Source organism: Cervus canadensis, chromosome 1 (genome assembly GCF_019320065.1).
Source record: "Cervus canadensis isolate Bull #8, Minnesota chromosome 1, ASM1932006v1, whole genome shotgun sequence".
Lineage (NCBI taxonomy): Eukaryota > Metazoa > Chordata > Mammalia > Artiodactyla > Cervidae > Cervus > Cervus canadensis.
In genome coordinates, this window is record NC_057386.1 from 103,250,841 (window position 1) to 103,263,006 (window position 12,166).

The window sequence follows — 12,166 nt, forward strand, 5'->3', positions numbered from 1 at the left end:
CTTAAAGTAGCAGCCCCAGGCTTCCCTCCATGTGAATTCCTTTCTGCATAGCATGAGAACATGTTAGTCCAGGGCAAGATCCAGGGCAAGCTCATGGGTCACTGGAGGTGGAGCAGTGATTGACCTGAGTCATTCGGCGTCCAGATTGATCTGGAAAAACCAATCTGATTTGTGATGGAGGAAAATGGATGCTAAGAACAAAACAAGCAAAACCAGAACAGGGCTGTGTTATTAAGGGTACAAGTTTGCACCAAGGCTTCTGTTTAGCCATTTGGAAGAGCCATCATGCTAAATGACCAGCTCCTTAGCCGGGCATACTTGGCAGCATCCTTAGAGCATCCTTGCTATGCTGGCATCACTGGCCATGGACAGAATGCCTGCAAGGGAGCTTCCTCGTGCAACCCTGAAGTCCTCCTCAAGGTCATTCTTTGTTGGCAGATGGCAGAGGCCACTAAATGAGGAAACTCCCTGCTGGGCTGGCCTGTCCTCCTTATGCCAGAGGGGAGGGCGGGAGATGGAAGGAATGGGCAGGGCCAGTGCAGAATCAGAGCAGGACCAGGCAGGTGTGCTACACGTCCTGTCGGGGGCCTCCTGCCTGAGGCGGGGTCAGCCTGAGGTTGAGGAGGACAAGGACCACTTGATTGTGAACCCCTGGTGGGGTCAGGGCTCACCTTCTGTGCGGTAGAGTCACACCTGCCACCAGCAAGGGCGGGAACCACACAGGAACAGAATTATCCCTGGACATCTACTAGGAAGCAGGCGTGTCATCTCCCAGGGCTACCCCTCCATCGCCAGTTTCCTTCCAGTATTGGAGCTGAGTTTTGGTGAAACACCAGATAAAAGTCATTGTTTTGGGCTCAGTGGCCATATTTTCAAAAAAAAAAAAAAAGGTATCCTGAGGCATGCAGATCACAAAGGAATGTGCAGCTGAGGGCATGACATGATTTTGTGCCTAATCTCACATTCACTCGAAGAGCAGAAGGGAAGGTAAAACATGCCACAGGCATCAGGTGATTTTTCTCTAGAGAACTGGATTTGTTTAAGTAAAATGTAAACAGGAGGCGACTCTAGTCATTTCACCTTTTCTGGTGGTGCCACCCCCTCCTACTCCCGGCAGCAGTGTATCAGTCAGGACAGGCTAGGTTCAGCTGCAGTAACAAACATCCTCAAATCTCAGGTGCTTAAAACAGCACAAGTTTCTCTCTCTCTTTTGATCCTGCTCCACGTCCACCTCAGATTGGATCAGGGAATGTGTTCCATACTGTCTTCACTCAGGAATGCTGAGCCTCCTTTGTCTGGAATGTTCCATCTCAGGGGAAAAGAAGCGTAACAAATTAGACACTGGCTCAAAAAGGCTTCCACCCCAAAGTAGGACACGTCACTTCCACTCACAGGTCGTTGACCTGGATGAGTCCCATGTCAGAGTGGCATCCTTCCACTGTGGCACAGAAGCACCAGGCCCCGTCCTCAGCTGACTTCCTGAGGCTGTAGGATTTGAGAGCCGATTCATTGAGTAAATATGGACTTTGCACCTGCTGAATGCCGAGCACTGCTGTGGGCCTGAGGGATCCTGGGCAGTGACCAGGGCCAGGCTGCTGCTCCCTGGGATTTGGCCTCCTTGCAGGGCCTGGGGTCTATTTCAGCATCAATTCTCTACTGCAGTGATGCTTCATCACTCTTTTGTTAATCAGACTGGCACTGAGGGGATGACTTCCATGCAGCTTTTGTGGGAACACTTCTAACAGTGTTTGTTTCTCCTGATTTGGGCTCAGTGAGTCATCTTCCTCTGTGAGGCAGTCCCCATGATGGGAGAGCCACAGCCAGAGGCTAGACAAAGCCAGGGAAGGGTGTCTGCAGCCCACTGGGCTGCAAGAACTCGGGGAGGGGGTAAAAGTTACTTCTGTAATTCATGTTTGATCCTAAAAATACATGCGTGACTTTAATCCGACAGTCTGGGCCAGCACTGGTCAAGGGACTCAATTCTCCCCTGCCTGCCCCACCTCCCCCGCACTGTGCCTAGGTCAGGGCCCAGCAACCCCACGAGGACAGGATGGGCAGATATCTGCTTGGTCCTAGTGAATCTCTTTTGTCAAAAGTATTTTTTAGCCATAAACCTGACCATTTGGCCACTTTGTATATGTCAGGAGTGTTCAGGTTGTATTATTAATAATAAGTGACAGGAAAGCTGACATACACTAGTGTGAGCAAAAAGGAATTTATTTATCATGTAGAGTAGATGCAGATGGCTTAGCTTCAGGTACAGCTGCAATGGTTAGACAGCATCACCGACCCAATGGAGATGAATTTGAGCAAACTCCCAGAGATAGTGAAGGACTGGGAAGCCTGGCGTGGTGTAGTCCATGGGGTCGCAAATAGTCAGACACAACTTAGCGTATGAACACACAGCTGGATTCAAGGGCTCCAACCATGCCGTCTGGACCTGATTCCTGCCTCTCCATCTTCCAGCTCCTCCTCCTATGAGCAGGCTCCGTTCTCAAATGGAGTTTCCTCCTCCTGGGGACAATGTGGTTGTTGTCCTACTAAATCTCACCTTCTTTCTGTTTTAAGCTGGGGAAAAGGAGAGCCTCTTTGCCCATGACTCCCACGAAGGTCTCTCTGATGGGACCTTCCCATCTTGCGTGCCACACCATCTCCACCAAACAGTGTAGCCAGGAATGGACTCTGCCAGATGGACGGCCTAGAGCAGAGGATGTAGATGAAGAGTGGGAGATGGGTGGGTTCTGAAATGAAACTCAAAGGCTGATGTGAAAGACAGGAAAGATCCACGGGGAAGGCAAATGTCCAGCGTGCTTTGGTTGTTTTCTTTGGGCCTTCTTTCAAATCATTCCAATGTTGGTGTCCAGGTCAGGAGAGCGCCCTTGGAAGCCGCACTGTGGTCGGTGAATATATCCGGCCCCTCCCGCTCCCGGGTGACAAGCCGGAACCTCTGTCCGTCAAGCCCACCTTCCTGTCAAGATCCAGTGGCCCAAGATGCAGATTTGAATCAGACGTGAGTCCTGTCCTGGCCTCGGCCCGCTGCCCTGCTACCCGTGATGTGGGCTGTGGCTGTGGGTGGCCCTCCCACCCTCTCTCCCTAGTTCCCTCCTTCTCCTCTTTCTCCTGCCTTCACCCCCATTAAGTCATCTTCATTGACCACCTATTCTATGCCAGGATGTTAGGGCCCAGTTTGCAGACAAGGGAGCCCCTGCTATCATGGGCAGAATGACCATAAATGAGTGAACATCTAAAAGTCGGCTAACAGTGAATGTCCTGAACCCCAACAAGCAGGGACGATGCAGAGGACAGGGCAGCCCCTCTCAGACTGGCCATGGGCCATTTGTGGTCTGTCCATCTATGAGCAGGAACCCAGGTGAAGCCCGCTGGGCCAGAGAGGAGCTGGGGGTGGGGTGGGGTGGGAGGCGAGTTGAAAACCTCAAGCAAGTTCTCAAATTTTGGCTCAGTCCAGGGGGAAGCCACTGAAAGGCCCTGAGACTGGAGTGACGTGGCCTAACTCCTGGGGAGCCCACTCCAGAGGGGGAAAGGTGGGAGCGTGTTGTGGGGAGGGAGCAGGCGGGAGTCCCGGGCCTTTTTCTCCTGGGGTGGGGTGGGGAGGGGAGGGGGCTACACATGACAAATCACAGTCACTCCCACCCTCCCCTGGGGGAAAAACCACCCCCTCCTCCAGCCTGGGGCCCTGTTCTACCCTCCCCCAACCCCAAGATGGTTTTAGCCCCTATAGGCAGAGAAGAATAGGGCAGGAGGAGGGGGGACCGGGAGAAAGGAGCGCCATGTCGCCTCCTCCATGCAGGATTCCTGGGGGCACCAGGCGCCATCCACGTGTGAGCACTCCCCTCCCTGTATGGAGTCCTCGAGGGCTGAAGACACAGGCTTGGGCTAACTTTGTCCTCCAAGGAGCCTGGCAGGCTCTGGAGCAGTGACCGTCTCAGGCCTTAAATCACAGTGCTCACCACTGTGTGAGAGGATACGAGGTCTTTTTTTAAGTGGCTCTTTGTTTTTTTGTGTGTGTGTTTGTTTATATTGACATATATTTGATTTACAATATTATATTGGTGGTAATAGTGGTAAAGACCCCACTTGCAGATGCAGGAGATTTAAGAGACAGGGGTTCGATCCCTGGGTCGGGAAGATCCCCTGAAGGAGGGCATGGCAACCACTCCAGTATTCTTGCCTGGAGAATTCCCATGGACAGAGGAGCCTGGCGGGTACAGTCCATAGGGTTGTAAAGACTTAGTGTGCGTACCCCACACATAGTTGATTTACAATATTACGTTAGTTTCAGGTGTACAACATAGTGATTCAATATTGTTGTAGATTATACTCCAGTATAGATTATTTCAAGATAATGATTCTAATTCCCTGTGCTATACAGTGTATCCTTACTGCTCATCTATTTTCTATACAGTAGGGTGTATCTGTTAATCCCACACCCCTAATTTATCCCTCCCCTGTTTTGGTAACCTAAATTTGTGAGTCTATCTTTTCTGCGTGTACCTTCATTTGTGTTATTTTTTAGATTCCACATAGAAGTGACATCATACAGTACTGGAGGAGATGAGTCCTTTATAAATGTCCCCTGTGTGACCCAGGAGCCTGCCCTGTCTCTGGGTCATGCCCAAAACTGAGAACCCGGGTGTGGCAGCATCTCATGGTGGGCAGAGTCCCCACCACGTGAAGCCGAAAACCCTGGGGGGACCATGGAAGAGATTTCCTGTGTGTTTCCAGCATGAAATGTGAAGCCTTCGGCATCAATAACCCACATATCCATTGTCTTTAATAGATGGATAATGATCGGAATTCCAATACCGCCAAGCAGAGGTACTCGGGGAAGGTCCACTTGTGTGTCGCCCGCTACAGGTAAGAGCAGTGCTCCTCTCTGCGTCCTCTGAGCATCTGTGAGGATGGGCAGCCTCGGGGCAGGTGGGGTGATGGGTAGGACACTCCATGAACTGATAGGTCCCTTCCCCAGCACTGAGGAGAGGCGGGCAGTTCAGCCAGGCTTTGGAGAATGCCAAGAGATTGTCTTTGGGAGAAAAGTTATGACAAACCTAGACAGGGTATTAAAAAGCAGAGACATCACTTGGCCGACAAAGGTCCACATAGTCAAAGCTATGGTTTTTCCAGTAGTCATGTATGGCTATGAGTTGGTCCACAAAGAAGGCTGAGCACCGAAGAATTGATACTTTCAAATTGTGGTGCTGGAGAAGACTCTTGAGAGTCCCTTGGATAGCAGGGAGATCAAACCAGTCAATCCTAAAGGAAATCACCCTGAATATTTATTGGAAGGGCTGATGCTGAAACTGAAGCTCCAATACTTTGGCCACCTGATGAGAAGGGCCAACTCACTGGAAAAGATCTTGATGCCAGGAAAGATTGAGAGCAAGAGGAGAAGGGGGCAATAGAGGATGAGATGGGTGGATAGCATCATAGACTCAATGGACATGAGTTTGAGCAAATTCCAGGAGATAGTGAAAGACAGGGAAGCCTGGAGTGCTGCAGTCCATGGGGTCACAAAAAGTTGGACATGACTTAGTGACTGAACAAAATGAAGAGTTTCTCCATTCTGATAGAAAGAGTTTGGATAGTGTGTTAGTTTCCCAGGACTGCCATTCAAAACGATCACCAATCAGGTGGCTTAAAACCACAGATATCCATTCTCTCCCAGTTCTGGAAGCCAGAGGTGGGAAGTCGAGGTGTGAGTGGAACTGTACTCTTTGAAGCCCCCAGAGGAGGACCATCCTGCCTGTCCCAGCTGGCTGTCAGCATCCTTGAGGTTCCTCCACTCAGATGCCCCACTCCATTCTGCCTCCATCCTCATGTGCGCTCTTTCCCTCTGCCTCTATGTGTTCCCTCCTCCTTTTACAAGGGCCCCTGCCACTGGCTTAGGGCCCTCCCTGCTCCAGTACGACCCCATCCCAGCTTGATCACACCTGCAAAGACCCTATTTCCAAATACCCTCACCTCCACAGGAGCCAGGATTTAGGATCCGAACATCTTTTGGGGGGGGGGGATGCAATTCACCCCATAACAGGCAGCAAGCTGAAACTCAAAAAGCGTCACCCTTGCCCAGAACACCCTGCTGAGTGCCTTTCCAGCATCTTCCCCATCTGCCCAGTGCCTGGGCCGCATCACGCAGCCGTCACAGCCCGGGAGCTGAGCTCTCATTGGAGGACCCGTGTGTCCATGTCCGTTAAGATGAGCCAGTCTGGTCATGCATGACTCTCAGATTCCTGGTGGTCACCACTGAAAACTCTGTGATAGGTGAGAGTTAGCCACTTGGCCGCAACTTCCCTGCCTGCTTATAATGCAACAAGCCTCCACCCAAAGTTAGCCGTGTGTCCAGGCACGAATGAATCAAATAGTCACAGAAAGCAGATACAGAACAGTCAGACCTCCAGTACTTTATGCTCAGTACAGACCCAGGCTTTTGTCTCCCTAGACAGTCCAGCGACCCTCTGCAGGCCGGGCTGGCCGGCGCAGGCAGGGCAGACATCTCTGCCATCAAGCACCAGAGTCCTAGCGCAGGGCTGTGCACAGAACTGCTTAGAAATAAGACTTCAGGAGCTATCACCAATGGTGTGGATGCTTCCCTCATGAGACGCTTACACTTTGTTCTTGCAGAGGTGGTGGAGGGTGAGCTATCCATATACCTTCAAAGCCTTTTGCTTCCTTCAATGAGAATTATCTCTAATAACTGATCTGCTGATCAGTGAATTATTTTCTGCTGATACACTAAATTTACCAGTGCACACCCACTTCTGACATTCAGATGATGGAAACCTATGGAGAAGCCGCCCTGGGCTGGAGAGTCCTGGGTGAGGATGCCAGACAACCTCTGAGGAGGTTCCCCCAGCTGAATGCCGACTGCACCCACGAGCGTCCTTCACATGGTCTGTGGGGACATTGCTACAGTGCTGAGGAGACCTTTGAGGACACCAGTCTGGGGACCTGGGATGGAGGGCTCGCCCCTACCCCATGTCTGACTGGAGGATGGTTCTTCCTGTGTCTGTGTGTGGAGCCGGGCTGAGCACAGCTGCTCAGCGCAGCACACCCTCCAGGCCAGTGAGCTGGAGTCATGGCCAGGATGCTGAGTTGGCTTCCAGGTTTGTTTTCCTCACCAGCTGGGCCCTTCCCAGCAATGAGCCTGGTCCCTCAAGGATGCAGGGGCTACCTGCCCACCAGACTCACTCTCCCTCCACTTTCCTGGGGAGACGAGACCTCATTCCAGGGAAGGTGCCCAAGAGCCAAGGCACCCAGAGTCAGGATTCACAGCCAGCGTGAAACCAGGCAAAGAGAAAAGCACATGTGGTCAACCAGTGTGCTTCCAACACGAAGTCACCAGCTGGAGGCAGGGTGCTCGGCAAGCTCCGTTTCCATCTTCTGTGTTTTCCTGGTGGTGTATTTACCACCCCACCCCACCCCCAACCAGATGGGCCACATTTGTAAACTGCGCTATCTTCCTGATGCAGCCCCAGGGAAGTTACTGACACAGGAAAACCCTCAGAGCTCTGGACGATGTTCCTGGACCTCTGGGCTCTGAGGGAAAGGGTGGCTTGGTATAGTTAAAACCTCACAGGATGAGGATCAGGAGGCCTTCATTCTGGTTCCAGCTGCCTGCCGCCCCAGTCACTTCGGTCATGTCTGACTCTTTGTGACCCTATGGACTGTAGCCCACCAAGCTACACTGTCCATGGGATTCTCCAGGCAAGAATACTGGAGTGGATTGCCATGCCCTACTCCAAGGGATCTTCCTGACCCACGGATCGAGCACGTGTCTCTTATGTCTTCTGCACTGGCAGGAGGGTTCTTTACCCACTAGCCACCTGGGACGCCCTCTGGTTCCACACCCACCTCTTAATGAGCTTATGACTTTGGATAAGTCATCACAATTGGCCATGAACATTGGGAATAATGATATTAATATCATCTCTGCGTTCCTCACTGGGCATTAATGGGAATCAAATAAAACATGGAGAGAAAAGTGCTGGTAACTCACGGGGCTGCTGGTGCGTAACCATCCTCACATCACCACGATTAGTTACAGAGAAAGACTACTGCTGACTGAAGAAAAAAATGCATGACGTAAAAGCTGTGAGTTACATTTTATTCAGGGCATCACAAGGACTGTGGCTTAGGAGACAGCCCTTGGTAGCTCTGAGGAACTACTCTGAAGAGTTAGTTAGGGGAGGAACCAGGATATATATGAATGTTTTTGGCTGGGAAATTCATGTAGTCAAGCATTAAAATAGTACTGAAAGTGAAAGTGAAGTCGCTCAGTCATGTCTGACTCTTTGTGACCCCATGGACTGTAGCCCACCAGGCTTCTCCGTCCATGGGATTTTCCAGGCAAGAGTACCGGGGTGGGTTGCCATTTCCTTCTCTGGGGGTCTTCCCGACCCAGGGATCAAACCCAGGTCTCCCGCATTGCAGGCAGACGCTTTACCCTCTGAGCCACCAGGGAAGCCCTACTGATCACAATGAACACATTTCTCAAGTTAATGATTTTAGTGCTTTTGTATATCTGGGAAGGTGCCAGAATCTGGAGTCACTGAAATTCTTTCTTGAGATGCCCATCTTACTGAAACCACAGAGGCCTTATTCTATTTTCTCCATCCCGAATCCTTCAAGGGCGCACTGTCCCTGGGTGGCCCTAGGGGCTGTGGCTTCACCCCTTGTGTGACAGGACAATGAGTGAAACTCTGTTCTTTTGTTTACCCAACATCTGCCATGATCAGTCATGTCACATTTTCTTTTTCTTGATGAGGCCTTTCCTGTTATTTTAATTAATCAATCTTTTAATTAGAAAATTAAAAATTCATCTCACAAGTTCTTTTTGCAAGTTGGAGGTGATTTTTTAAAATGTTAATTCCAATATCTTGAGGACTTGAAAAGGTGGGCATTTTTATAGTCCTGGTAGAGAGGAGAAGATAAAATGTGCATCATTTTAAGTATATTTTGGCTGAACATACCCGAGACCTTTAAAATGTGCATGACTTTGGCCAAACAAGTATGCTTCCTCGGGACTCATCTTTAGGAAGAAAGTGGGCAAGTGAGCAAAGATACGTTGATAAGGACATTGGATATAGCACTAATTATATCAGCCAAACGTTTGAAGAAATATCCATGCCCAACATGGGATCAATTAAAGAATGTTAGTCTATCCAGTGGAATATTATATAACCATTAAAATGGATATGATAGAGTCTTTCATGAGGGAAAAGATAATCATGTCATATTATAAAGTGTAAAAGGTAAACAGATAACTAAATAGTATATGTCATACAATTCTACCTTCCCTCAATAAAATGTATTGAAACATAGAGTTAATTACTTGTTGTTGTTTTTTTAATTTGCCTGTGCCAATGTTAGTTGCAGCATGTAGGACCTGGTTTCCCAGACCAGGGATTGAACTCAGGCCCCTTGCATTGGGAGCCTGGAGTCTTAGCCACTGGACCACCAGGGAAGTCCTTGCTGCTGCTGCTGCTAAGTCGCTTCAGTAGTGTCTGATTCTGTGCGACCCCATAGACGGCAGCCCATCAGGCTCCCCCGTCCCTGGGATTCTCCAGGCAAGAACACTGGAGTGGGTTGCCATTTCCTTCTCCAATGCATGAAAGTGAAAAGTCAAAGTGAAGTCGCTCAATCGTGTCTGACTCTTAGCGACCCCATGGACTGCAGCCTACCAGGCTCCTCCATCCATGGGATTTTCCAGGCAAGAGTACTGGAGTGGGGTGCCTTTGCCTTCTCCGAGGGAAGACCTTAGTAGCTTTTAACTTTGCTTACCAAACCTTATTAAAACATATAATTTGGAATCATTTAAACATCTTCTGGGCTTCCCAGGTGGCGCTAGTGGTAAAGAATTCATCTGTCAATGCAGGAGACACAAGGGCCATGGGTTTGATCCCTGAATTGGGAAGATACCCTGGAGAAGGAAAATGGCAACTCATTCCAGTATTCTTGCCTGGAAAATTCCATGCACAGAAGAGCCTGGTGGGCTGCAGTCCAGGGAGTCACAATATAATTTGGAATTATATGATTCCACACTGAGCACATATGTACACACACACAAATGACATCTGATACGAAGGACTCTGAGTATACAGCTTGGTTGCAGAATTACCATTTAGCTTTAAATCTGTGTGAGCTGAGACATTAGTGGTCCGAGTTTTCAGAGTACAGACAACTCACAGGTACCAAACCAATTGCATGAATCTAAAATATACAGGCAAAAGAAAAAAATTTTTTAAAGAAAAGAAAGAAAAAGAAAATATCCAGGTGACAGCAGACAGGAGGTCTCCGCACTCTGGAAGGGATTGGCTGGTGTCCGTCTCCACCCAGAGCCTTACCTAGTGGGTTTGTCTCTCCCTCTAGTTATAACCCCTTCGATGGGCCCAATGAGAACCCGGAGGCTGAGCTGCCCCTCACGGCAGGGAAGTATCTCTACGTCTATGGAGACATGGATGAGGACGGCTTCTATGAAGGTCAGTGAGAGCCTGGTGGGTGGTGGGCACATGCAGGCCAGGTCAGGGCCGGGCCCCCATCACTTCTGGCCGCCCCAGTCTCCTCTCTGACCCTCCTGCCCTCCAGAATCACGAGGTGTCTGTTCCCCTTTTGGTTGACTGAGCGGGGTTTCCTGTTTTTAACCCCAAGCAACCCTCTGTTATGGAATGGATACCATCTCACGTTCACGTCCACCGAGCTTCCCAGGAGCTACTGCAGACATGGGGAGCTGACAGACAAGTGTCTCTCCTCACTGTCCCCATCTTACTGCACAGCACCTTCTCCCCAGCAGGGCCAATGCTCCTTTCAGGTGACCTCACCTGGTTAACAGTGCTCCCATTGACCTTCAGGCTCTATTGTTAACCTTGGGCGGTCTGGCCTCACCTCCTGCCTGACCACTTCCTTCGTGGGCACCTGCCACGGTGTGAAATCAGGAATCTCGAATTCCTCCACCCAAAACTCATACTCTTGGTCACTTTTGTAGCTAGTGGAGGAGCATGTAACATCCCCAGCAGCTTCATAAGTCCAGATTTCTCGGTTCCCTCAACTTTTCTGTTGCCCTAATAAAAGAGTCTTGGTTTCCTCTGAGCAGAAAAAAACTATTTCTTACTAAACAAGCCGATTTCTCTTTCGTGACCTCATGGAGTTTTCTTGGCGCTTTCGGCCACACTCCCGGCTCTGGGTGTTGATGTCTTGGCCTGAGGTCTGGTGGCCTCCATGGAGGACAGCAGCCCAGCCTTAGCTGGTTTTCTGTCTGGGAAGATGCTAGAATCTGAGCTCCTTGAAATTCTTGCTTTCCGTTTGCTACCGGGGAAGAGAGGCATGGCTGTGAGTGGACAACCTGAGAAATTCCACCAGGACTAGTGGCAAAACAGTTTGAGCTCTTAACATAAATTCACGTTGCCATCACCGAGGTGCACACCGGGGTAGAACTGTGTGCCCAGGGTGGCTGCCAGAAATATATTCTAGAAATATTTATATTAGAAATATATATATTCTAAAATATATTCTAGAAATATTTGCATCAGCACTGTGCCCATGTAGACTTTCTGGAGGCTGGGTTAAAGGCAGGCGGCAAGGTTCAGTGCTCTGTCCATGTGACAGGGGAGAAGTACCTCCCATCACTGTGCAGATAGAGGGTCACAGTTCCCAACTTGAGGGGTGGCTGTGAGGATAAATAAGGAAGAAGGTGTGGGGTCTGAAGTGGGGGCCTGGTACATAGCACTTGCCATCACTCCCATCCCCCTCCTCCTTCTTCCCTTGTGTCAGATGAGGCTGTTTTCAGAGCATCCTCAAGGCAAAGATTGACATCTCAAGCTCCCCCCCCTCCCCCCAGGCTGGGGACAGGAGCAGATTCAGACCCTCATTGATTCTGGGAGAATCAGGACCAGTTCAGTGGTCAGCCTCCCTCTCCTGGGCCCATCACATATCCCCTGTGGTGGGGGAGGGTCTATTAGGAGCAGAACCCACTGTTCATTTCATATACTCCCAGCCTCCCAGACCCCTGGACCCCTAGTCAAGCCTTTTCTGCCACAAATCAGAGAAACAAACAGCCCTTGCCTGCTGGTATTGTGAGATTATCCAAACTGTGTCATCTTTGAAGTTCTTCAAAACACTTCACGGTTTTCCAGGGCTCTGCTCTCAGCGGGTT

General features: G+C 50.0%; 1 protein-coding gene across 9 annotated transcripts in view; it reads left to right on the forward strand.

Annotated features, from left to right (window-relative positions):
• Positions 1-12,166, forward strand: part of RIMBP2 (RIMS binding protein 2) — a 295,906-nt gene that overhangs the window by 238,331 nt on the left and 45,409 nt on the right. For all 9 annotated transcript variants that reach the window (XM_043488869.1, XM_043488854.1, XM_043488861.1 and 6 more), the window contains 3 exons: positions 2,865-3,010; positions 4,799-4,875; positions 10,387-10,496. In XM_043488869.1, the coding sequence (XP_043344804.1) occupies positions 2,865-3,010; positions 4,799-4,875; positions 10,387-10,496 (333 nt within the window). The remainder of the gene's footprint in view (positions 1-2,864; positions 3,011-4,798; positions 4,876-10,386; positions 10,497-12,166) is intronic.